Source organism: Hypomesus nipponensis, chromosome 2 (assembly GCF_054491055.1).
Source record: "Hypomesus nipponensis isolate SF chromosome 2, ASM5449105v1, whole genome shotgun sequence".
Taxonomy (NCBI): Eukaryota; Metazoa; Chordata; class Actinopteri; order Osmeriformes; family Osmeridae; genus Hypomesus; species Hypomesus nipponensis.
Genome location: NC_140362.1, coordinates 5206559 through 5227265, shown reverse-complemented (window position 1 = coordinate 5227265; position 20707 = coordinate 5206559). Strand labels below are relative to the sequence as shown.

The 20707-nt window shown below is 42.1% G+C and overlaps 1 protein-coding gene across 1 annotated transcript; it reads left to right on the top strand.

The window, feature by feature from the left end:
• Positions 1-4963: 4963 nt before the first annotated feature.
• On the top strand, positions 4964-19796 carry pde11al (phosphodiesterase 11a, like). The gene is made up of 20 exons (XM_084703277.1): positions 4964-5737; positions 10767-10925; positions 11836-11925; positions 12120-12260; positions 12479-12543; positions 12700-12820; positions 12916-12991; positions 13080-13147; positions 14355-14447; positions 15237-15287; positions 15560-15706; positions 15810-15917; positions 16011-16120; positions 16198-16288; positions 16846-16946; positions 17196-17273; positions 17404-17467; positions 17570-17644; positions 17966-18049; positions 18161-19796. Exons 1-20 carry the CDS (start codon positions 4964-4966, stop codon positions 18491-18493), a joined length of 2829 nt encoding a protein of 942 aa, XP_084559403.1. The 3' UTR covers positions 18494-19796.
• Positions 19797-20707: the final 911 nt, after the last annotated feature.

Here is a 20707-nt window from a genome sequence, read left to right as displayed (position 1 = left end):
TCTGGAAGACAGTATGGAGAAGGATGAGAACCTCTGATGCTGCGATGAACATTGGGGGTTTTCAGACTTGCAGCAATAGGGTCCTTGACTGGGTGTTCTCATTGTTTTATTGTGAATTTGATTGCTGAAGATGTTTGTGTACATTTGTTCCAGTTCTATAATATCAGGTGTTGGTGGGAGTTTTATCTTACGTGAAGCTTTGGGAGAATGATCTTGCAGGGGGATTCAAGTTGTTAATTGATTAGAGTATTATCTTGGTGATGAATAGACAAATACTTTTAAAAAGTCAAAGGAATAAATTGATTGATGAATATGACTTAAAGCATGCCTAGGCTATTGTGAATGACACCATTTAGGATGTTATGATGAAACAAAGGCTAATCAGCATGGTCTGTTTAGACCTGTACAAATTTCAAGGGAAGACTACCTTAGTATGGCACCTTTTTCACAGCAATTTTAAAGTCTATGAAGACCTGAATGTGCTGTGCTGTTGTGTCATGTCATCAAAAGGGAGCTACATTTCCATATTGTCTTACCGTGTCAGTGGTGGAGAGCCAGTTGTAGATAAGGAGAAGAGTGCAGCTTATACCATGGTTGCTTCTTCCCCGTATATATATTCCTGTCAGAGTAAAAGGGTACAGGATGTCTCCTCTTTCAGCCGTTGGAGGAGGGAGATTTAGTCCTGAAGTGATGGGGCTCTGAGGGGGAGAGCCTCCCTTGATGCTGGAGCAGGTCTTCCAGCAGGGGCAGGTAGTCCTCTTGGTTCAGGTGGATCAGGGGCGGTTTGAATGGGAGACAGGAACAGACCCTTCGCTATGTGTCTGTGTGCTTGGATCCCTGGACTGGCCATTGTGACGACTGGACAACAAGCAACAGGATCTGGTTGAGTGACATCCTATCCATTGCAAGCTCATTAGGGCTGTGTGAGCACACAGTTTATGTGGACCTGTGGTAGGAGATGGGGGTGTGAGACCTTGAGGACTGCGTGAGGCATCCACTGTAATCAGCCCCATACATTTTTCCATTGAGGCATGCCGGCTGCTGTTATACTGTCAGCTATGCCACATTTGTTTAGGAATTAGTCATATCCTGTCATGGAAGAGAAGTGATGGAGAAAGCAAAAATGTATTTAAAGCGTATGTCCACAGCAAAATGGTTGATAGCTCCGAGAGTGCAATCACTGCAGGAAACCAGTAGGGTGTGTGGTGTCATCAGCTCTCAATCATGATAATGATAGAGGGTCACAGTTTGGTGAAATAGCACAAAGAGTTCTGCAGAGCCTCAGCAAAGACTGAAACCCAAGCAGGCCCAGCGGTCAGAGTCTGATGACACAGTTACCTCAGTGTAGGTGTCTTGTTACTTTACTCATGTTCCTCCACTGCATTGAACTACAGTATGAATGCATGGCACCAAGTCCCCTGGTCACACCTGCATTAACCTGCTTCATTAGTAGCCTATGTGCATGCAAAAGTCTCCATTTACAGAAAGTGTGTTTTAAAATGCATATAGGCTAATCAAACCGCAAAACAGGAGAGGGTAGAGGCAATTAGGTCATAGAACGGAAAAGGAACTAATCTCATTACACTTATAACTTTGCTCGCATTCGTCTTAATAGATAATCTAAGCTATACGGTTACTACACCCGGCTGTATTGCCAGTTAAAAGAATACCAGTTGTGACAATTGGATATTTCAGTTACTGAAGCAGTGGAAAACACATTCAGTAATGAACAGTGGCGGTTCTAGACTAATTTTACTGGGGGGGCCAAGGGGGGGCCAGTGTTTAATCAGAGGGGCACATTAAAAATGGAAACAAATGATATTTAAACATTAAATACTTAAATTTGCTTTACATTAAAATCATACTAAATGCTCTGGCTCTCCCTCTTCCAGCTCCTCAGCTCTCTCAATACCTTGATATGTTTCTCTAACTTCTTTATTTACTGGGGCAAAAAAGGCTGCAATGTCCCTTCCTCGGTTCATGATGGCTACTAGAAGAAGAAAAACTTGTTAAAAAAACAACAACAACAAAAACGTTTATTTATTTATTTTTTATTCAGTCAGCTCAGGGGGGCCACAGGGGGGGCCAGGGACATTTTTACAGGGGCACTGGCCCCTGTATACGGTGGCCCACGGGTGCACACCACAGCAACATTAGCGAAGCAAACACAATTTGAAAACACAACAACATTAACACACAACACAAAAACATTAACAAAAACGAAACATTTACAGAAACGCTACATTTCAAAAACAATCTTGTTTGATGTTCTTGATTTGAATGATTTCAAATTGGCCGGCTGTCAAAAAGTTCGTTTTTATTTTGGTGAGAACCCAACTAATTTCACTTTGCACTGCCCCTAGTGGTCTGGAGAACGATTTGCTGTGAACTTGAAATGCAGCGTTTCTGCAAATGTCGTTGTGTTTTGTGCTAATGCTATGGTGTTCTCGGCTAATGCTGTTGTGTTCTCGGCTAATGCTGCGGTGTTCTCGGCCGATGTTGGTGGTGTGAACCAATGCTGTTGTGTTGTAAGTAGTAGATTTTGTGTAGTAGAAGTGTTTTTGAAATGTAGTGTTTTTATAAATGTGGGCCACATACCTGCAGGCCCCCGTGTAGAAACGCCCCTGGGAATGAATTGCATTACAATAGACAGTATTGGGAACTTGGCGTTCCAGTGCAAGTTTTGGTGCTGCTCTCCATGGTGCTGAAGTCGGTCTTTGCAAGTTAGATTTACTGAAAAGTTCACTTTTCATTGCGTCAACAATAACTTGATTATTTTGAACATTGGCGACATTGACGACAACTCATTTTACATGCCAGCGTTAACGTGGCTATTATTATTGAGGTTGTAGTCGCTTCTGTTGTTGTTATGTTAAGGCATACTTCTCACATTATACACCTTGTGCTTCCGTTGGTTATCTCGGCGTTGGCTGGGACGAGTATGTCAAACTCCTGCCCATCAGATTCACCTCAAACAGCGTCATTAGCGCGCACAAGAATCAATACAACTGTCTCTTTGGACTTAACATGGACTGCTTGCCAAGCAGCTTTATTTATTTGTGGGCTCTTTCAAAAAACGTATTCAGCATTGGCTTTCTTAATTGGGACTCTCATGGGACCTTGGTCAAAGTCTCAGCAAAACACGGAGATTTATCACAGACCCAAAACAAGTCCAGTGACCAATTACCCTGTTCTGCCTCTGTGGAAAAGCTGCTCCGGATTACATTTCCTGCTGTTGCATTATAAATGTGCCACTGCCTGCAGTGATTTCTCCTCTGCCTGCTTGTTAATATTCCGTTATTATGGAAAGGCAGTTTGATTAGCTCACTGGTGTCAAACTAAATTGCTCCGGGGCTGCGAACCAATGTTCAACAGCGCATCACTGATTCTCTATCAGGCCTCATTAAGCATGCTTGAGATGCATGGTAGCTGGAAAACCATCGTTATCTTGACAGAATGATCAAATTCAGCCCGCTAGATAATGCAATAGTGCATTTAAATCGTCAACAGAAAATAGAGCTCCACGACCTTACCGTTACATCGATAAGTGTTCGTATTGCAGAAAATCTACACATTTTTGTATGTTTTACCATTTTTAAACAGCCAGTGCCTCCCTCATAACAACCAACTGGCATAGTTTGTAGACATACACTGTCACTCCTGGTTCTCTCTTCCATCTGAATGGAAGAAACCTGGCAGCTCAAAGCATCAGAACTGGACTAGTTTCTAGGAGAATAAAGTGAATTTTTAAACCACGTTTCAGAACACCACAGATCTACAGTCTCTGAGAGAGAGAGAGAGAGAGAGAGAGAGAGAGAGAGAGAGAGAGAGAGAGAGATAGAGATAGAGAAAGAAAGAAAGAAAGAGAGAGAGAGAGAGAGAGAGAGAGAGAGAGAGAGAGAGAGAAAGAGAGAGAGAGAGAGAGAGAGAAAGAGCGATGAACATATAAAACCAATGGTTACTGTCATTTCTCTTGTCTGCGACACAAGGTCACTGATAACTGCAAGGTAGACTGAATAGCACCAAGAATACAATGCTATATATATTAAGTTGTGGGCACTGTGAAGTCAAGTATTTAGGTAGGTCTTTTCAAATGAAATGTGAAATGCCAGAACTATTGTTTGAAGCTTATTTTTGCCATTGCTTTTTTGAAAAAGAGTGCAGTGGATCTCACTCATTGATTTTATAAGAAAACATTTTGCACACTTCGATGACCTGCTGTATGCTGCAGAACTAAAAGTTATAGGCTAACCCAATTTGGTTTCAATCATCTGTTTTTGTGCTGCAGTGTTGCTACAGCTGCCTTTGGTTAAGAGATCTCAGTTATGGCACTTTAATAATAAATAAATAAAACGATTGCAGTAATCATACTTGTAAAACGCCATAGAAACCAAGTGTGCTTCCAAACTTTCAACCTGTATAGCTGGGACTCAAAGGAGGGCTGTTTATCTGTTTTATAAAGTGTTAGCTACTCAAACTCGGCTAGTGTGCAAATAGTGGGATTTCTCTCTCTCTCTCTCTCTCTCTCTCTCTCCCTCTCTGAAGCAAATGACATTTTTCTCGTGTTCTACTCCCGTTTGTGTATATAAAACAGACAGAACTGTATGTAGTTTTCCCTTCTTTTGTTTGATGCAGGCGTTTCTTGCTCTGCATGAATTTACAGAATTCCCAAGGCTATTGCTCAGTCTCACCTGACTGACAGCTGCCCCCTCTGCTTGCAGTACGGCGTCATCCACTTGGTCTCAACAAACCAGGATTTATTCATTTATTTTATTCCCTGACAATCTCTGCTCGAAGCCTTTAAGAGAGGAGGACGATGTATTGGCTCAAATGGACAGTGAATAAATTAACTATTTGAAGCGGCATTACCATCAATATTTGGACTATACCGGCTGAGACGATCTCATAAACTGACACAGTAGGCTACTGGCATTTCATGTTTCTATTCTTTTGAGTTTTCACCATGACTGATTTTGACTTCTCGGATGTAGAGGCGTTTTTAGATTGCCACCCGGATCTCTTCGAGGAATATCTTATTCGCAAAGGAAAATGCGATACAGTGAGCAGGTGGTTGAAGGAACATCAGCCGTCAAAAGTCTCCATAGCTGAAGAGAAGCGCGGTGCTCCGAGGGACCCTCTCTGGACGTCTAACCCGGACGGACTTCGTCGCCGCTCGTCCCACATGGAGCTCCGACGTAACTTTGCCAGGTCCAAAGCTATGACCGCGCACAGAACCTACGACGAGCATGTCAGTCTCAGTGAACATGATTCCCAGTCCAGCATGAGACGCCGTGCATTATTGCGGAAAGCCAGCTCCTTGCCTCCGACCACTGCCCACATTCTAAGCGCCCTGCTCGAGTCCAGGGTCAATGTGCCCCAATATGCATCCAGTGCCATTGACTATAAGTACAGACTTAAGGAGACCAATGAAAGAGAGTTTTTCCTAGAGTTGGTTAAGGATATTTCCAATGACCTGGATATGACCAATTTGAGTTATAAGATACTGATTAACGTGTGCATTCTTGTGGATGCAGACAGGTGTTCATTATTTCTTGTTGAGGGCCCCGCGCACAAGAGGACACTCGTGTCAAAGTTTTTCGATGTTCACTCAGGCACCACCGTACGACCCTCCTCGAGCACTCTGAACTCGAACGAAGTCCAGGTGCCATGGGGAAAGGGGATAATCGGATATGTGGCAGAGCACGGGGAGACAGTAAACATCCCTAACGCGTATGAGGTAAATGTTTGTGACCTTTTCCGCAAACATTGACAGTATATATATTTTAGATACTATTTATGAAACTTTCATTTCATAGATTACACATTTTTATGTTAACGTATTGTACACACGGCTCCACGTGGGCACAACACAACTGTCTCTTGGAAACTGAATTCACAGTAGGCTAGTCCATTGAGACTTCAAAGCTTACGCACGAGAATGCACATCGGGTGTCAGCTTTAAGAAAACTCAATGTAATAGAGCAAGTACTGTTGCATCATTATTACAATTAGGTTAAAGTGCAAGTTATATCCGCTGAATTCAATATTAAAAACTCAGTCGCTCCATTGACTGCAAAAACGGACTCGCTTACACACCAGTTGCGCAAGAGCCGCACATCCTTAAATCATGGCCGTGGGCGCCCGAGGGGGACATGTTTGAGCGGGTGCTCCCATCGTCCATTACTGCAATACATGTCAACGGCAGACACTGTGGGTTTTCTCTAAGCGGATACACTATATTAGGGATAGACCAGGCCCATGTGATTTTAACTGATGCTAATGGAGCTCTCCTCAGCGTGCAGGGGAGCAGCCATGTCCTGTTTCAAATCCTCTCTGACAACAATACAGTTGTTGTTAGCGTTAGAGCAACTAATGCACAGTGCCCATGATGCAGTCAGTGATTAAAATGTGTTCAGTTAAACACACAAATACAGATTATTTGAACTACAGACTAGTGCACAGTGCCAGTGATAAAATTGGTGGCAAACACGTAAACAGACACAGATTCCTGAAATTATAGGTAGATAATGCAGTGTCCATGATGCAGCTAGTGATGACAGTTCTCAGGGTCTTTGGCACCTATATTTCTTAGATTTCACGATTGAAATGATCCGTCATCTCTGAAGTAGCCTACTTGTTCAACCTCATCTACTCTTGTCACTTATGCACATCATAAAAGCGATTTCTCTTTATTTGAAACAAATTGCCAAAGCTGTTGTATATTCAAGCTAATTATTCTGTAGCCTTTATTCGTCTGTAGCCTTCTCCTACGTTATCAATTGCTTATGTTATGTTGATCAAAATGTATTATATTGGTTATTTGTTAAATTGTCTTATTACCACAAACATAGACATTTAGTCCATAACAGAAGTCCTTACATAAGCAATGGCTCAGCCAGTTGTCATGATTGTAGGCCTAATTCACCATAGGCTAACAGTGCTTGCATGTACAGTTTTGCCGGAGGGGTGTGGGTTTACATTAACGTTTGTATTTTTACCTTTGCAATGCTGTAAAATAGTCTTGTATTTTCGGTACCACATTCAAATAAATAAGACACAACAACTGACCGAGGAGATTACATTTGAACAAACATTGTTCCTGTCGCAGGCCCGTTTGTGGATCGCTAATTCGCTATGTCCATGCCTCAAGGAAACGACTAAGGAGGGTAAAGTGGTAGGAATAGTGCCCATGTCCTAGCCTGGCTGCCAGCCCAACTTAGCCCCGCCCACAAAATAAATTGGTCGGGAAGTTGGGTCTGGGGATAGCTTGAAGTTGTCATACTCATAATTCTAGTCAGAATATGAGTCTGAAAACTCTCCGTTGGGTTGTGACTACGGGGCGTGTTTCAACCGAACTCGTAAAACAAATGCCTCTTCGCACAATTGGATAGACCTACAACCAATCAGAGCAACGTAATATGTTGTTTGTTGAAAATGAATTCAACCCAAGGGCTCTTTCGTGGCGTTTTTAATTACGTTACTATTGATCATCTGTCCATCATCGTATAAAGCCCGCCCTGGCAATTTTATTGGTCCGTCCAGATCCTGGTTTTATGTAGTTGTTCCCAATACGAGACCCTCCAGACCCAACTTCCCAACCAAATTTTTTTTGTGGGCGGGGAGAAGTTGGGCTGGCAGCCAGGATAGTCTGGGGAAGCTCGGTTGGGGAAAAACTATGTCCGAACAGGAGTTGTTCGGACCAATGAAATTGTCAGGGCGAGCTGTATACGATGATGGAGAGATGATCAACATTAACGTAATCAACCGCGTCACCAAAGAGCACTTGGGTTGAATTCGTTTTCAACAAACAACATATTACGTTGCTCTGATTGGTTGTAGGTCTATCCAATTGAGCGTATTGCATGCCGCACCATGTGAATGCATACAGTGCAAATGTAAAACAAATCTTTTTTTGTGGCATTCAGTCCAGTGCTTCTGTGGCTTTCAGTGGTTGTTTCATGTCTTTAATGTGTCTTGTCCATATTAAAGCAATAATGATAAATAACACATTTTAAATAATACTGTAATAATACAACCTTTATATGGCCACATATTAAAATAAGAAAATTAAGACAAAGACGGCAAGGTGCTCAGTGTTGCCAGATTGGAAATCATGGATGTATCTAGCCCTATTTTATAAAAATGTTTTAAAAATAAAAAAAATATTTCATATTTTAAATCTAAATGTGCTAATTTTTTCTTCATAAAACCCACTAGATAACACTATTTAAATGGATATTTTCAAAAAACATGCCCCCAGACCCTCCTAGTTTTGCTGGGTAAAATAATAGGTTTTATCTAGGGGCTTAGCCTCCCAAACGTGGGAACCCAGATTCGCCCCTGTTGGAAATGGCAAAGTATCGTACCAAAGGCTCAAAATGATCGTATTTGGAGAATAATTATCGTGCATTTGGCAACACTGAGAAAGCGGTCACCAATGACAGTTCTCTCTAGTCAGAGCTCGCTCAAGAAAGTACAACGTAATACCATTTTAAAAACTTGTAAGGCCGTAATAACTAGTTTGTGAAAGACCCGGAGAAACACAAATATCCGACAAGGCAAAATCCTGGACGATTTTGGAATCCCTGCCGGACGCATTTTTTTGGTCTCGAAAACAGGACATGTCCGGGTAAAAGACGACGTCTGGTTATATTCAGTGGCGCCTTAATGCACAGGCTTATGGGCTTAAGCCCGCGGCCTGGACCAATCAGGGGCCTCTTAATAATAATGCAAAATAATAATGATGATAAACGTCAGTATTTGCGGTGTCATTACTCTGCTCTACAGCGCATCTGGTGGTGGATATGGAGGGAGCCCCCCCCCCCCTTTATCTAAACAAATGTAACCAAGCAACAAAAACTAGAAAGGGTACAATTTCGGTGTGCTTGCTTGCGTCGGTTGCGGATTGGTTCATTTAATATGAAACAAGCTGAACCCCCTTTGAGAAAAGCTATTCTAACAACGTTGTCACCGGCAGTATTTTTCAGATGGAATCGCGATTCAAACAGTATTTCCATCTGCGAACTGAAAATATGCCCCCAAACGCGACTTTTTGGTCTCAGTCAAGAGCCCTGCGTGGAGAAGCTGAATTGTGCTACAAGCAAGCTACTGTAGCCTAGCTGCTGTTGCAAGCCAAATTACACTGAGGTGACTGTTTGAATGCGCCGGAAATTTAAAACGTTTCTTTTACATTATAGGCTGTGGCATTGAAGACAGCGACGCACCAAACAAGCTTGAGTTTAAATACATTATTTAATGTGACATTACTTACTGTACAAGTCTTGAATTGCTTAAATGTGTATACTGATGTTAGTACACCATGGCACGATAGGATACTTGCTGTGCAGCAATGCATGTTGTATCCATGCGTCGTTGCTAACATGTGCTGATGTTGTGACGTAGGCTAGCATACGAAGTTGACACAAGTTGTGTCATTGACACAAGGCACATTTTGCCACAAAAACAGAATTTCAGCCTAAACCGTGCAACGCAACGTAAATAAAAATACAAGCAACTCAATTGCTACCACTACGAATTTTTTTATATTTGCCATTAGCGGCAGGGTGGGCCTAGCCTGGCTGCCAGCCCAACTTCTCCCCGCCCACAAAAAAATGTGGTTGGGAAGTTGGGTTAGGAGGTTCTCGTATTGGGAACAACCACATAAAACCAGGATCTGGGCGGCCCAATTAAATTGCCAGGGCGGGCTTTATACGATGATGGACAGATGATGAACAGTAACGTAATCAACAACGTCAAGAAAGAGCCCTCGGGTTGAATTCGTTTTCAACAAACAACATATTACGTTGCTCTGATTGGTTGTATGATTGGTTGTAGGTCTATCCAATTGAGCGAAGAGGTATTTGTTTTACGAGCCATGAGTGAAGCTCGCCTAGAGCGCCAAATGTGCTAGAACCGCCCCTTCCTATACTGAAAGTATCCACTTTATATTGTTCTGTTTGCTCGCCAGTATTTCATCCATAAAGAAAACCTTTTGAAAGCAGCTGATTTATATGTCAGCGCTACCTGGCCATATCGGTTATAAAATCGAATTAGCTTCTAAATCACACTAGGTTAGGGTACCCCAAAACGTGTGTATTGCCATTTGAAAGGTTGTCCAGCAAGTGATGATGCCTAAGCAGTGAAAATCAAATCCATGTTGTCTTTCAAGAATAAACCGCTTAACCTGACTGTGTAGTCCAAAGCCATTAGTCTAGTTTATAGAGTTGTGCAAAACTGGCAGCACAAATAACATATGGATTATTAAAAGGACACCTACGAAAAATGCCAGGTTCTAGAGAAAATGGTCAGAAACTACCCGTTATAGTGCGCCGCTACAGATACACATAGATTCCTGGCATAAGTAGGCTGTGCATTTTTTATATAAAATATAGCCTACAGAAATATCAGTTGTAAAAATGTCATTAAAAAACAGACCCCTGTGCAACCGACGCAAGCAAGCACACCCTACAATTTCTCCAGAAATTGTACCCTCTCTTGTTCAAGATATACTTTATGTGCCAGATGCCTCTTAACTGCCTAACAATTTGAAAGCTTTCATATACTTAGTTATTAATATACTGAAACAGCCCCTCCAAGTCATCCATTGAAAACATGTAAAGGGTCAAATTTTCGTGTCTATAAGTAAAGTAAATCTAGATACAATATCACAGCAGTAGGGATCTGGTTGAAATATTTTAAGCAATAAGACTTGTGTGCTTGTGTGCAGCACCTTTGTTTGTTTACCGTCTCTTTGTCCATCTCTCCAGGACCATCGCTTCAGTGATGAGATAGACAAGCTGACAGGCTACAAGACCCAGTCCATTTTGTGCATGACCATTTGTAACAGTGATGGGGAGGTCATAGGTGTGGTGCAGGCCATCAACAAAAACCCCATTGGCACTCCTTTCACTGAGGATGATGAGAAGGTCGGTGCAATGTCTAGTCTGCCTTTTAATGTATAATTTAGCAGACATTTTTTTAAAACTATAAGTGTTATTTATATATTTTTACCTTCAACCTTTTGATCGGCTGGCAAACGTCTACCACATATCCTCTCCTCTTTATTTCTGTTGAGAAACTCAGACACTGTCTGGAACATCTCTTCATTATCTGTGCTCTAGTCCACCAAGTCTGTTTTGGAGCATCTTTCATTAAAAACCTCTTTTCAGTTTTATTACAGAATGTCCTCCAATACATGTTGCCTTCCACAGAAGGAGAATACTGTTCTTTGTGTCACCAAATGTTTTAATTGTAAATCCTAGTGAAAGTGTTATTAAATGCATTTCGTTTGAGAACTGAAGGCCTATTTTGAACAGATTGGCCTTTTGAACATTGCTTATTACTTTTATGTGTATTAATAATTGTCATGTTTCATATTTTTGTACAATGCCCACCAGGTGGCAGAATAAAGTATGATCCTTAATATTGAACCCTATGCTTTCATACCTGAAACCCAGTGGGTCGATGACATGTAATGCATAGATGCAGAATCCCTTGGACAAAGAGATTTTATACAGGATTTGGGGATGCTGTATTCTGAAGTTTAAGATACTTCATTCAGTTATCATTTGACTAAATCAATGTTTGATTAGGAGAAACCCCAAGAGGATATCAGGTGGACCTGCTTAGAGGATTAAAAAAGAATATGCAGATTCCCTCAAATAACAGGCTTTCTTATTTATTTAGAATTTTCAATGGTTCCAACCTCAGGGGAAATGAGAAGATTCCCATGTCGCTCCTTTTTTTTAATAAAAAATTATTTCGTTTGATGACCATCATTCACTGGTTGTGGTTCATAACCGTAATTGCTCTAAATTCTGTTCCTGTTCCCATCAGGTGTTGCAAATGTATCTACCATTCTGCGGAATTTCGATCTCCAATGCTAAGTTGTTTTTAGAGTCTCGGAAGGAGTATGAGAGGAGCAGGGTGAGCAGGATTAGACTGTTAATTTCAGTTCACTCTGTAGGTTCCTATTTATTTGGCATTGACTGTACAAATTTAGTTGGAAATATGTTACGATTTGATTGTACACCCGTAATATAATGATCAACAGAATCGTTTGTTAATCTCTGTGATCAGTAGGTCAAAGCACATGCTGATGAGGGTTGTTGTTCCCCCAGGCTCTGCTGGAGGTGGTGAACGACCTGTTTGAGGAGCAGACAGACCTGGAGAAGATTGTGAGGAAGATCATGCAGAGAGCTCTGACCCTCCTCCAGTGCGAGCGCTGCTCTGTGCTGTTGCTAGAGGACATCCACTCACCTGTGAGACCCCAGCTCTCCTCTCTCTCTTTCTCTCTCTCTCTCTCTCTCTCTCTCTCTCTCTCTCTCTGGATCGTTTATGCTGTCTCATCATGTCTTATCAACCCATCCTTTTAAAGTAATTTGAGTCTGGCCCACTTGCTGCCCCCCTTCCTCCTCCCCCATTTCTCCCTCCTCCTTCCCTTCTCTCATTCTTATGTTGTGTCTTGACTTGACTGCAGGTGGTGAAGTTCTCTAAAACCTTTGAGCTCATGTCTCCTTTGTGCAATATGGACCGCGAAATCAGGTGAGGTCCTCTCTTGGGGATGTGCCATTTACAGTAAACTAGCTCGGTTAAGATCAAAATGTTACTCGACAAGTCATAAGAACCTGTTCTCATCCCAGTCACATATCCGGCTTTACTTGAGAGCTTTGTGTCCGTCTGTCTCTTTGACAAAGTCAGCATGGAGAAGCTGTCCTGTTCTGATTGGCTCATCAATAACAGCATAGCTGAGTTGGTGGCATCCACAGGACTGCCTGTAAACATCAGTGACGTGTGTCAGGACCCTCGTTTTGATGCCGAGGTGGTCACCCACTCAGAACTCTCCACACACACACACACTTAAACGCACACACACAAGTTCGGGTTCTCAGAGTAATTGCTTTCCACCCTCCCTAGGCGGATCAGGTCTCGGGGTTCCACATCAGATCAGTGTTGTGTGTCCCCATTTGGAATCGAACTCACCAGATCATTGGTACGTTGACCCATCTGTTATTCCCCCCAAAACGACTCTCTTCACCCAAGAGATGGTCCATTAGAATAACACTCACTGTATCTCCCAGGGGTTGCACAGATTCTTAATCGCCTAGACAGGAAGACGTTCAACGATGCAGACCAACGACTTTTTGAGGTGACGTTTATGCTTCCTTGTTTTCCTTCAGGATTATTAGGAAAGTGTAGTGCCTTTCTGTGGCTTACAGTTTTTTCTCAATTGCTAACACAAATTTCTTGAATGTATACTATGTTTTCTCAAAACCCTATACACGCATTTTTGATACTCACACCATTGTGGCCAAACCCGAGTTTTTACCCAAAACTAAGCATTATAGTCAAAACCATATTATGCATATTGTGCAGATGAAACCAAACTTTGCATTTAAATTACACACAAAACCATCCAGTACAATCAACCTTCTGAATACCCTTCAGTTACTGCTGGGAGGAATTGAAAACACTATTATCAAAAGGTTTTCATGAACCAATAACTATAAAGTGTCCTTGAATTTCAAATACGTTTGACACAACATCATTCAATCACACAAATACCACATCTTTCCTTCTTACAAGAAGCTGATTTTCCAGTCAAACATTTTACAGTAACGTACTGCATTTGCTTGTTGAACAATCATACTCGTCACTGTAGTGAACACTGTAATTTACTGTAAGTCACCAACACAAATTCGCCAAATTGGAGTTTGCGTATAACAAAGAAGGCAAAGAAAACAAGGAGAGAAACATAGAGCACCTAGGTAAAGAGTATGCTACAGTACTGTAATAACAATACTGTAACAGTTCATTCTGGATCAGCATCCTGTCTCCCACCAGGTTCAGGCCAGAGATTTTGTTCAACATCACAGTCCACCTGTCCGGCTCCTCTCATTCTTTCCATTCCTCTGTCTCGTCCTCTGATGTTTGCCTCCATGATTCCCAAACAAAGATGAGCTTACCTGTTGCCCTTTTTATGAATTTCAATCTCCTGATTGCTTGTTGAGTATCTTGGGTTATTAGTGCTTACACATGGACAATTGTTTGTTACGCATGTTTGAATTGCGCTTGTTTGAGTTTACTTATTGAACGGCAGTGTTTTCTAAATGACAACATGGTGACAATTGTATCTTAAAATGAGAGCTGTGCTTAGAGTTTAGGAAAAAAATCTGAATGGACCAGAGAAATGTGTCAAAAGGGGTAAATAGTGTTTATAGACTGGGGTATGTGGTCTTTCTGCTGGGAAGTGGCAAAGTGTTTTTTTGAGGTAGGCTTACACTAACAATTTTTGTGTGTTGGTAATCGAGAAAAACTGTAATGTTTCAATTTTCATCTTTCTTTACCCTCCTCAGGCATTTGTAATTTTCTGTGGGCTTGGCATCAACAATACCATGATGTATAACCAGGTGAAGAAGACATGGGCCAAGCAATCTGTTGCCCTGGATGTGAGTCACTATCACTGTTGCTGTAGAACCTTACCTAGTGTTGCATCTACACCTCTCACAATGCATATTCATCTATAGACTCTATGGTCTCAATCTCTTGTGCCCGATTCTCAACCAACACATTATTTTCAGCCAACAGTGATCTGCCTCCCTACCATACATATTTCAGCCATCCTCAATAATTCATGATCGATACAGTGTGCTCACACTGCTCAGATATGTTTGTATTTCGACCAGATTACAAAGAATGTTTCATTAAGCACTCAGAGAGTTGGAAAAATAATTTTGACAGCCAACTCAAAGATTCTCAGTAAATTCCTCTAATAAGTGCAGTGTGGGGCTCCCCAGTGGCTTGCAGTGGACCACGTAGGTTGACACATTGCTGCAGGGCCCCAGCTTCGATTCCAGCCCGGGCCATTCCCTGCTTGTCATCCCCTGGCTCTCCTGTCTCTCTCCCGAACTGTCACAGTCAAATTAAATAAAACCCGAAAATGCCCCCCGCTAAAATATATTTATAAAACGCAGTGTAACTCTGTTTGATCCTGAACATCTGGCAGGAGAAGTGAGAAAAATATGTTGGATCAATAACGCGTAAAATCTCTGGACGTAAAGCATGGGAATAGTGATGTAGGGCAGAACAGATGAAAACATCCTGCCCACTGAGAACTCATCCTGTCTGATGATACATCTGCAGTCTAGGGTTTATTAAATGTTTAAGCAAAATGAACATGTGTATAAAAGTTTATAGTGAGTGTTCCTAAGAGACTGTGTTGTTTTGTCTTCTGGCAGATGCTGTCATATCACGCCACTTGCTCCAAGGTTGAGGTGGACAGACTCAAGGTACAACTGACATTTTCCCGATAACTTTTTGATAATATTTAACATACTAACATTTAAACATACGGATCCTCAATAACCAGAACAAAAATCCCATGGGTATTGTACATTAATAATACGTGTAATTTCAAATCCTCAATCCATCAGTGGTTGCTCATTGCAGTTTGGAATATTAATAAACAATTATTTCTGAAGCAGCATGAAAATGTGTCTACTACTGCACTTGGTCCCAGACCGGGGCTGGTTGATTGACAGTTCTGGACACTCTCTCTAAGGCTGCCAAGATCCCCCTGAGCAGCGAGTTGGGAATAGATGAGTTCCACTTTAATGACTTCTCCCTGGACAACGATGCCATGATAACCGCCTCACTCCGGATGTTTCTGGAACTGGGAGCCGTCCAGAAGTTCAAAATCGACTATGATGTGAGGTCATTTATGTTAGACAATTTAGTGTTCATACTTTAATCCTTAATTCTTCTTTAGAAACGCATTAGAAAAGCTTTTCCTGAATGATGGTATCTTTCAGGTCCTTTGTCGCTGGCTCCTGACTGTGAGGAAGAACTACCGCACTGTGGCCTACCATAACTGGAGACATGCCTTCAACGTATCCCAGTGCATGTTTGTTATGATCACCGTGAGTTGCCTCCTCACTGACAACAACCCTGTCATCTAACGACCTGAGTACGTCTCTGGACCTCCCCACCTTTGTCCTCTTTCCTCACCCCAGACAGCCGGTTTCCAGGACGTTCTGTCAGACGCTGAGACCCTGGCACTGATGGTGGGCTGCCTCTGCCATGACTTAGACCACCGCGGCACTAACAACGCCTTCCAGGCCAAGTAAGTATGGAGAGTCTGACGGAGTTAGATTTTCCTCTTCCAGATGTTTCTTCTCACTGCTCTGTCGCCCCCTACAGGACAGGTTCTGCTTTGGCACTGCTCTACGGGACCTCAGCCACTTTGGAGCATCATCACTTTAACCACGCTGTCATGATCCTGCAGAGCGAGGTACGTGAGACCTGGACCCATCTGCATAACCAGATCCCGTTTAGCAACCAATCCGGTCACTCTCTTGACCCAGCACTGACCAATCAACGGTCATCACGCTGCTATATTTTCTGTCTCTGGTCTCACAAATTAAACTGTTGATGGACAGAGAAAAATATACTTCTGGGTTCAAATCATCTATCTCTGGCATTACTTTTCATCTGTATGATTTCAGTTTTAAATGTACACTGTCCTATGCAGAAATGTATCATTACATACATGCATCCCACATTGACCATTACATGGTACTGTGCACTTTACATTTACTCCAAACGTAATCTAATATCATTTCCCTCAGGATTTGGTCAGAGCTTTGTGCTCCCTTATTGATTTTATTTATCAGAGCCCTGAGGAAACCTCTAACCGTTCCTCATTAAAACTGCTAAAAGATGGAGGAGTTTGACAATAAGAAGTGTTCTCAGGACATAATTCATTCTGTTCTTTACAGGACAATTCATTTTTTTATTCACTCAACCTCTTAATGCAACAGTATTACTCTGCCACTTGTGTCTGAACAGGGTCACAACATATTTGCCAACCTCTGTTCCAAAGAGTACAGTAGCATGATGCAGCTGCTGAAACAGGCAATCCTCTCCACAGACCTCACCCTGCACTTCCAGTAAGTGGCTCAATAAAAATAGATATTGCAACTTCTCATTAACATTTTTAAAAATATTAAGTTTGTACAGACATATTTGTTTGAATGTGTGCCCTTTGATGTATAGCTCACGCAAATATTTTTGAATACTTTGAGAGTGATTTTCAAATGCTGTAGGCCTATCTTCATGTGAGTGATATATACTCAACAAAGTGTTACATTTCTCTGAAGTTTCTCCTGTGGTCGTCTCCTTTATTTGTTCTCACAAAGACGCAGGACCAAGTTCTTCGACTGTGTGCTGTCGGGAGAGTTCAGCTGGACTGATGAGGCACACAGAGAGTTTCTAAGGTCTAGACTGTTCTCTATTTTTCATATAATCAACTCACTTCATAAGTCTAATTAAGCTACTGCAGCATGAAGCATGTCCTGTGTTCTCTGTGAAATCACGTTGATATCTTGACGTTGATATCCATAACAGGTCTATGCTAATGACAGCGTGCGACTTGGGTGCAGTGACTCGCCCTTGGGAGATATCCAAACAGGTTTGGAACATCCCACACCAAAACGTGTCAAAAAAGCTATTATTCTTTCAGTATTTTGCTGGTGACACATTATTTGGTAATGGATTGTAATCTTTGGTTAAGGTTGCAGAGTTGGTGACCAGTGAGTTTTTTGAACAAGGTGACCGGGAGCGTTCTGAGCTTAAACTGACTCCAGCGGTAAGGGCAGATCTGCACCCTTCAAAGTCCCCCAAATATCCTCTGATTCCCTGCATTTAAATTGAGAGTTATGAAAGTTTAAATACCGCGTTGGCCTCTCACGGCTAGCGCGGCATGAAAGACATGTAGACTTTTATGTTTCGTTATGCTGAGCCACCAGACTCGGCATGCCCACCCCCCTTGGGGTGGCAAACTGTGGCCTTGATGTGCACAATCCTTTTGATATGCCACTGTTGGCTAGAAGGACCGCAGCTAGGGAAGTGATTAGGGCTGCCAAACTGTCATGCTGGAGCATAACGGAAGCTCTCTCCCTCTCCATAGGCCATTTTTGACCGCAATCGGAAAGATGAGCTTCCTGCTCTGCAACTGGAGTGGATAGATGGGATATGCAAGCCCCTTTATCAGGTAAGAAGCACAGATGTGTGTTGTCCTTGACCATAACCATGTCTGTTCTGGGTGGTTCCACATAACCTTGTTGGATGGTGTGAGGTTATTTTATGCTGCGTTTCCCCATAGGCCCTGGTGAAACTCAACAGGAAGCTGCAGCCCATGGTGGATGGTATAGACGCCAACAGAAGGAAGTGGGAGGAGCTCTGCTCATCCAATCAGCAGACACGCACGGCGTCAGAATCTAATCAGAGTCCTGAGGCCAGCCCAAACCCTGAGCCAGGACAAAGAGGAGAAACCAATCAGGTTTCAGAGTTTAACCATAACCAAGAGCATAAAGAACCCCCTGAATTTGGATCCAATACAGAATCGGATCAGGATTTTAAGTGCGAGGCCGCTTCTGTGTCAGAGGGGAATGGGAGGTGTGGTCAGCGTTCTCAGGAGCAGGAAGTGGAGGTATGAGGAGAAGAGGAGAAGAGACAGGGGGCGCAGAGGGAAAGAGATAGGTGGATAGAGGGAAGGAGACAAGACGGTAGAGGGAAAGAGAGAGGAGGGCTGAGGGGGGAAACAGGAGGCGCAGAGGTGACATCAGAAGTTTTGTTTGGGTCAGCTTGTGTGTGCTCAGTTTGAATTGCACCGTTACTGTAATCGGCATGGCATTCTTATTCTGCATTGCTTTTTTGTTTTTGAAAGAGCTTTATATTAACATAGGACATTCAAGATTCAGCCTGTCTAATTATTTGTAACGTCATCTTGACGCCACAATCATTTAAAAATGAAAACGTCTTAACTAAAGTTTAAACTTTAAGTACATATTGGGTGTCGTCAGTTCTCCACAGTTTAATTCAGAAGGAAAATTTATTTAAGACTTTCAGTGTGCTATTTGAGAGAAATGTTATAATTCTGTCCAAGTGCTCAAACTGCCGTCTTCTGGTGAACTAACCCTATGTAAATGTTGGACCATTGCTGAAACCAAAGAAGGCCAGCAACAACAACAACACATATTCATGCCTTTATCTAACATTGGGGAATCACTGTGAAATTCTCTTTCTCTACCACTTACACTTTCATTGTGAATGTAGACCGGAGCATTATCTTGTTCCTGAATGTTAATGTCGCAGCTGCTGAAGTACTGTAGCTGTCACATCAGGCCCAGTCATTAGGCTTTGTTACCTCCACAACAAAGTTTTGGCTGCATGAGATTACTAAATGTGTATGCACTCAGCCAATGTCTAGACAGCTTTGTGAATTTTAAGCATGCATTATCTTAATATTGTGTATGCACTTGTATGCATTTTGCGGTTTGGACCCTGCTGTTGATGGTACTAGACATCCGTTTAAAAGTCTTAACTTTTTCTGTTTTCAAGAGATTGATGTTGCATGACACTTAGGGAACTATCCTAGAATGTAAACTCATAGTTTCTATCCATTTCCCTTGTTTTTGTTCATTAGTCATTCACTTTTTGTACAGAGAAACAAGGTGAAAAACAGTTTCAGAGAAAAAAAAAGCATATGAATAAGTAATATACTTTTCTAAGGAGTAGTCAGACACAGATTTCTATTTTCAAACAGATCTACATTGAAATACATTAAGTAAAGTCCATTATTTTTCATATATTAGGCTCTATATTTATGAGGGAAACCTGATTGGAATTGTTCTCACCATTTAGAAATGTTCAAAATTTAAAACTGTGCAACTTATTAAGAAAAGATAGACAGATCTCAGTTCAGTAGTCCTCAACTGTTTTTATAAATAAAAGGTATTGGCATGTAAACTATTTGGTTTGGTGTGTTTTGTTCAATATGTATGCAACTTATGAGTTACTACTGTAGAATTAGAATGTATTGAATGGATATTCTAGAATTAAATTAATTCTCATTAATCAGAGTTTGTGTAATGTCATAAAGCCTACTATGACCTGGGATAAAGTCAGGAACATTTAGTTATGCCCAGAGACACATTCCAGTATTGAATCCGTTCATTGTATTCTGTTTCACCATGGAAGGTATTCACTGTAAACCAGGCACAAGGAGTTGTTGTTTTCGGTGCATGATTCACTGCTTCTTGTGCTGTGCCTCTCTTGAGGTGGATGACGTTGTTGAGTCAGTTCAGAACAGCCCAGGCAAAGAGTGTTATTCAATGACAAAAGCATCACTGAAGGCTGATGCGGTCAAGAAAATGTCAACTAATATGGCTGTGACATACGCAACCTCCGTTTTGTCATGGAACACCGAGGCAGTCACGGTCGTCTGGAACATGGAGTACATTGCCCAGGCAGGGAGTCAGGTCATCCCACCAACTCCCCCCCTAGGTCTGACCTCCATCCCTGTGAGGATGCATGACCTGGAGCACAATCATTTGGTAGAGGTAGAGAGCCAGAAGCAGGAGACTCCCACCCTCCTCTGCTGCTGAGGAGAGAGGCTAACTCCCACCAGAGCTTTGCAGGTCAGTCACCAGCTGACCACACTACCACAGCTGCCTCAATTGTCTTCTGCATTGCATTCCTTCTCACATCTGTCTTTTTCATTCATTAAGGTGGACTTTATCTCGTGGACTCGTCTCACAGGCCTTTGGATTCAGATTTGGTGCTTTGGATTCAGATAGCCTTCTACTATTTTGTTGTGCTGCGTAGCCTGATAAATTATTGCCGATGTCTGTTTGTGTTCTTCATTGCA

Coding starts and splice junctions, on each gene's coding strand:
- pde11al (XM_084703277.1), top strand. CDS start 4,964: ATGACTGATTTTGACTTCTCGGATGTAGAGGCGTTTTTAGATTGCCAC. Junction 11,926..12,119: donor AGGAGTATGAGAGGAGCAGG/GTGAGCAGGATT, acceptor TTGTTCCCCCAG/GCTCTGCTGGAGGTGGTGAA. Junction 16,289..16,845: donor TCATGATCCTGCAGAGCGAG/GTACGTGAGACC, acceptor GTGTCTGAACAG/GGTCACAACATATTTGCCAA.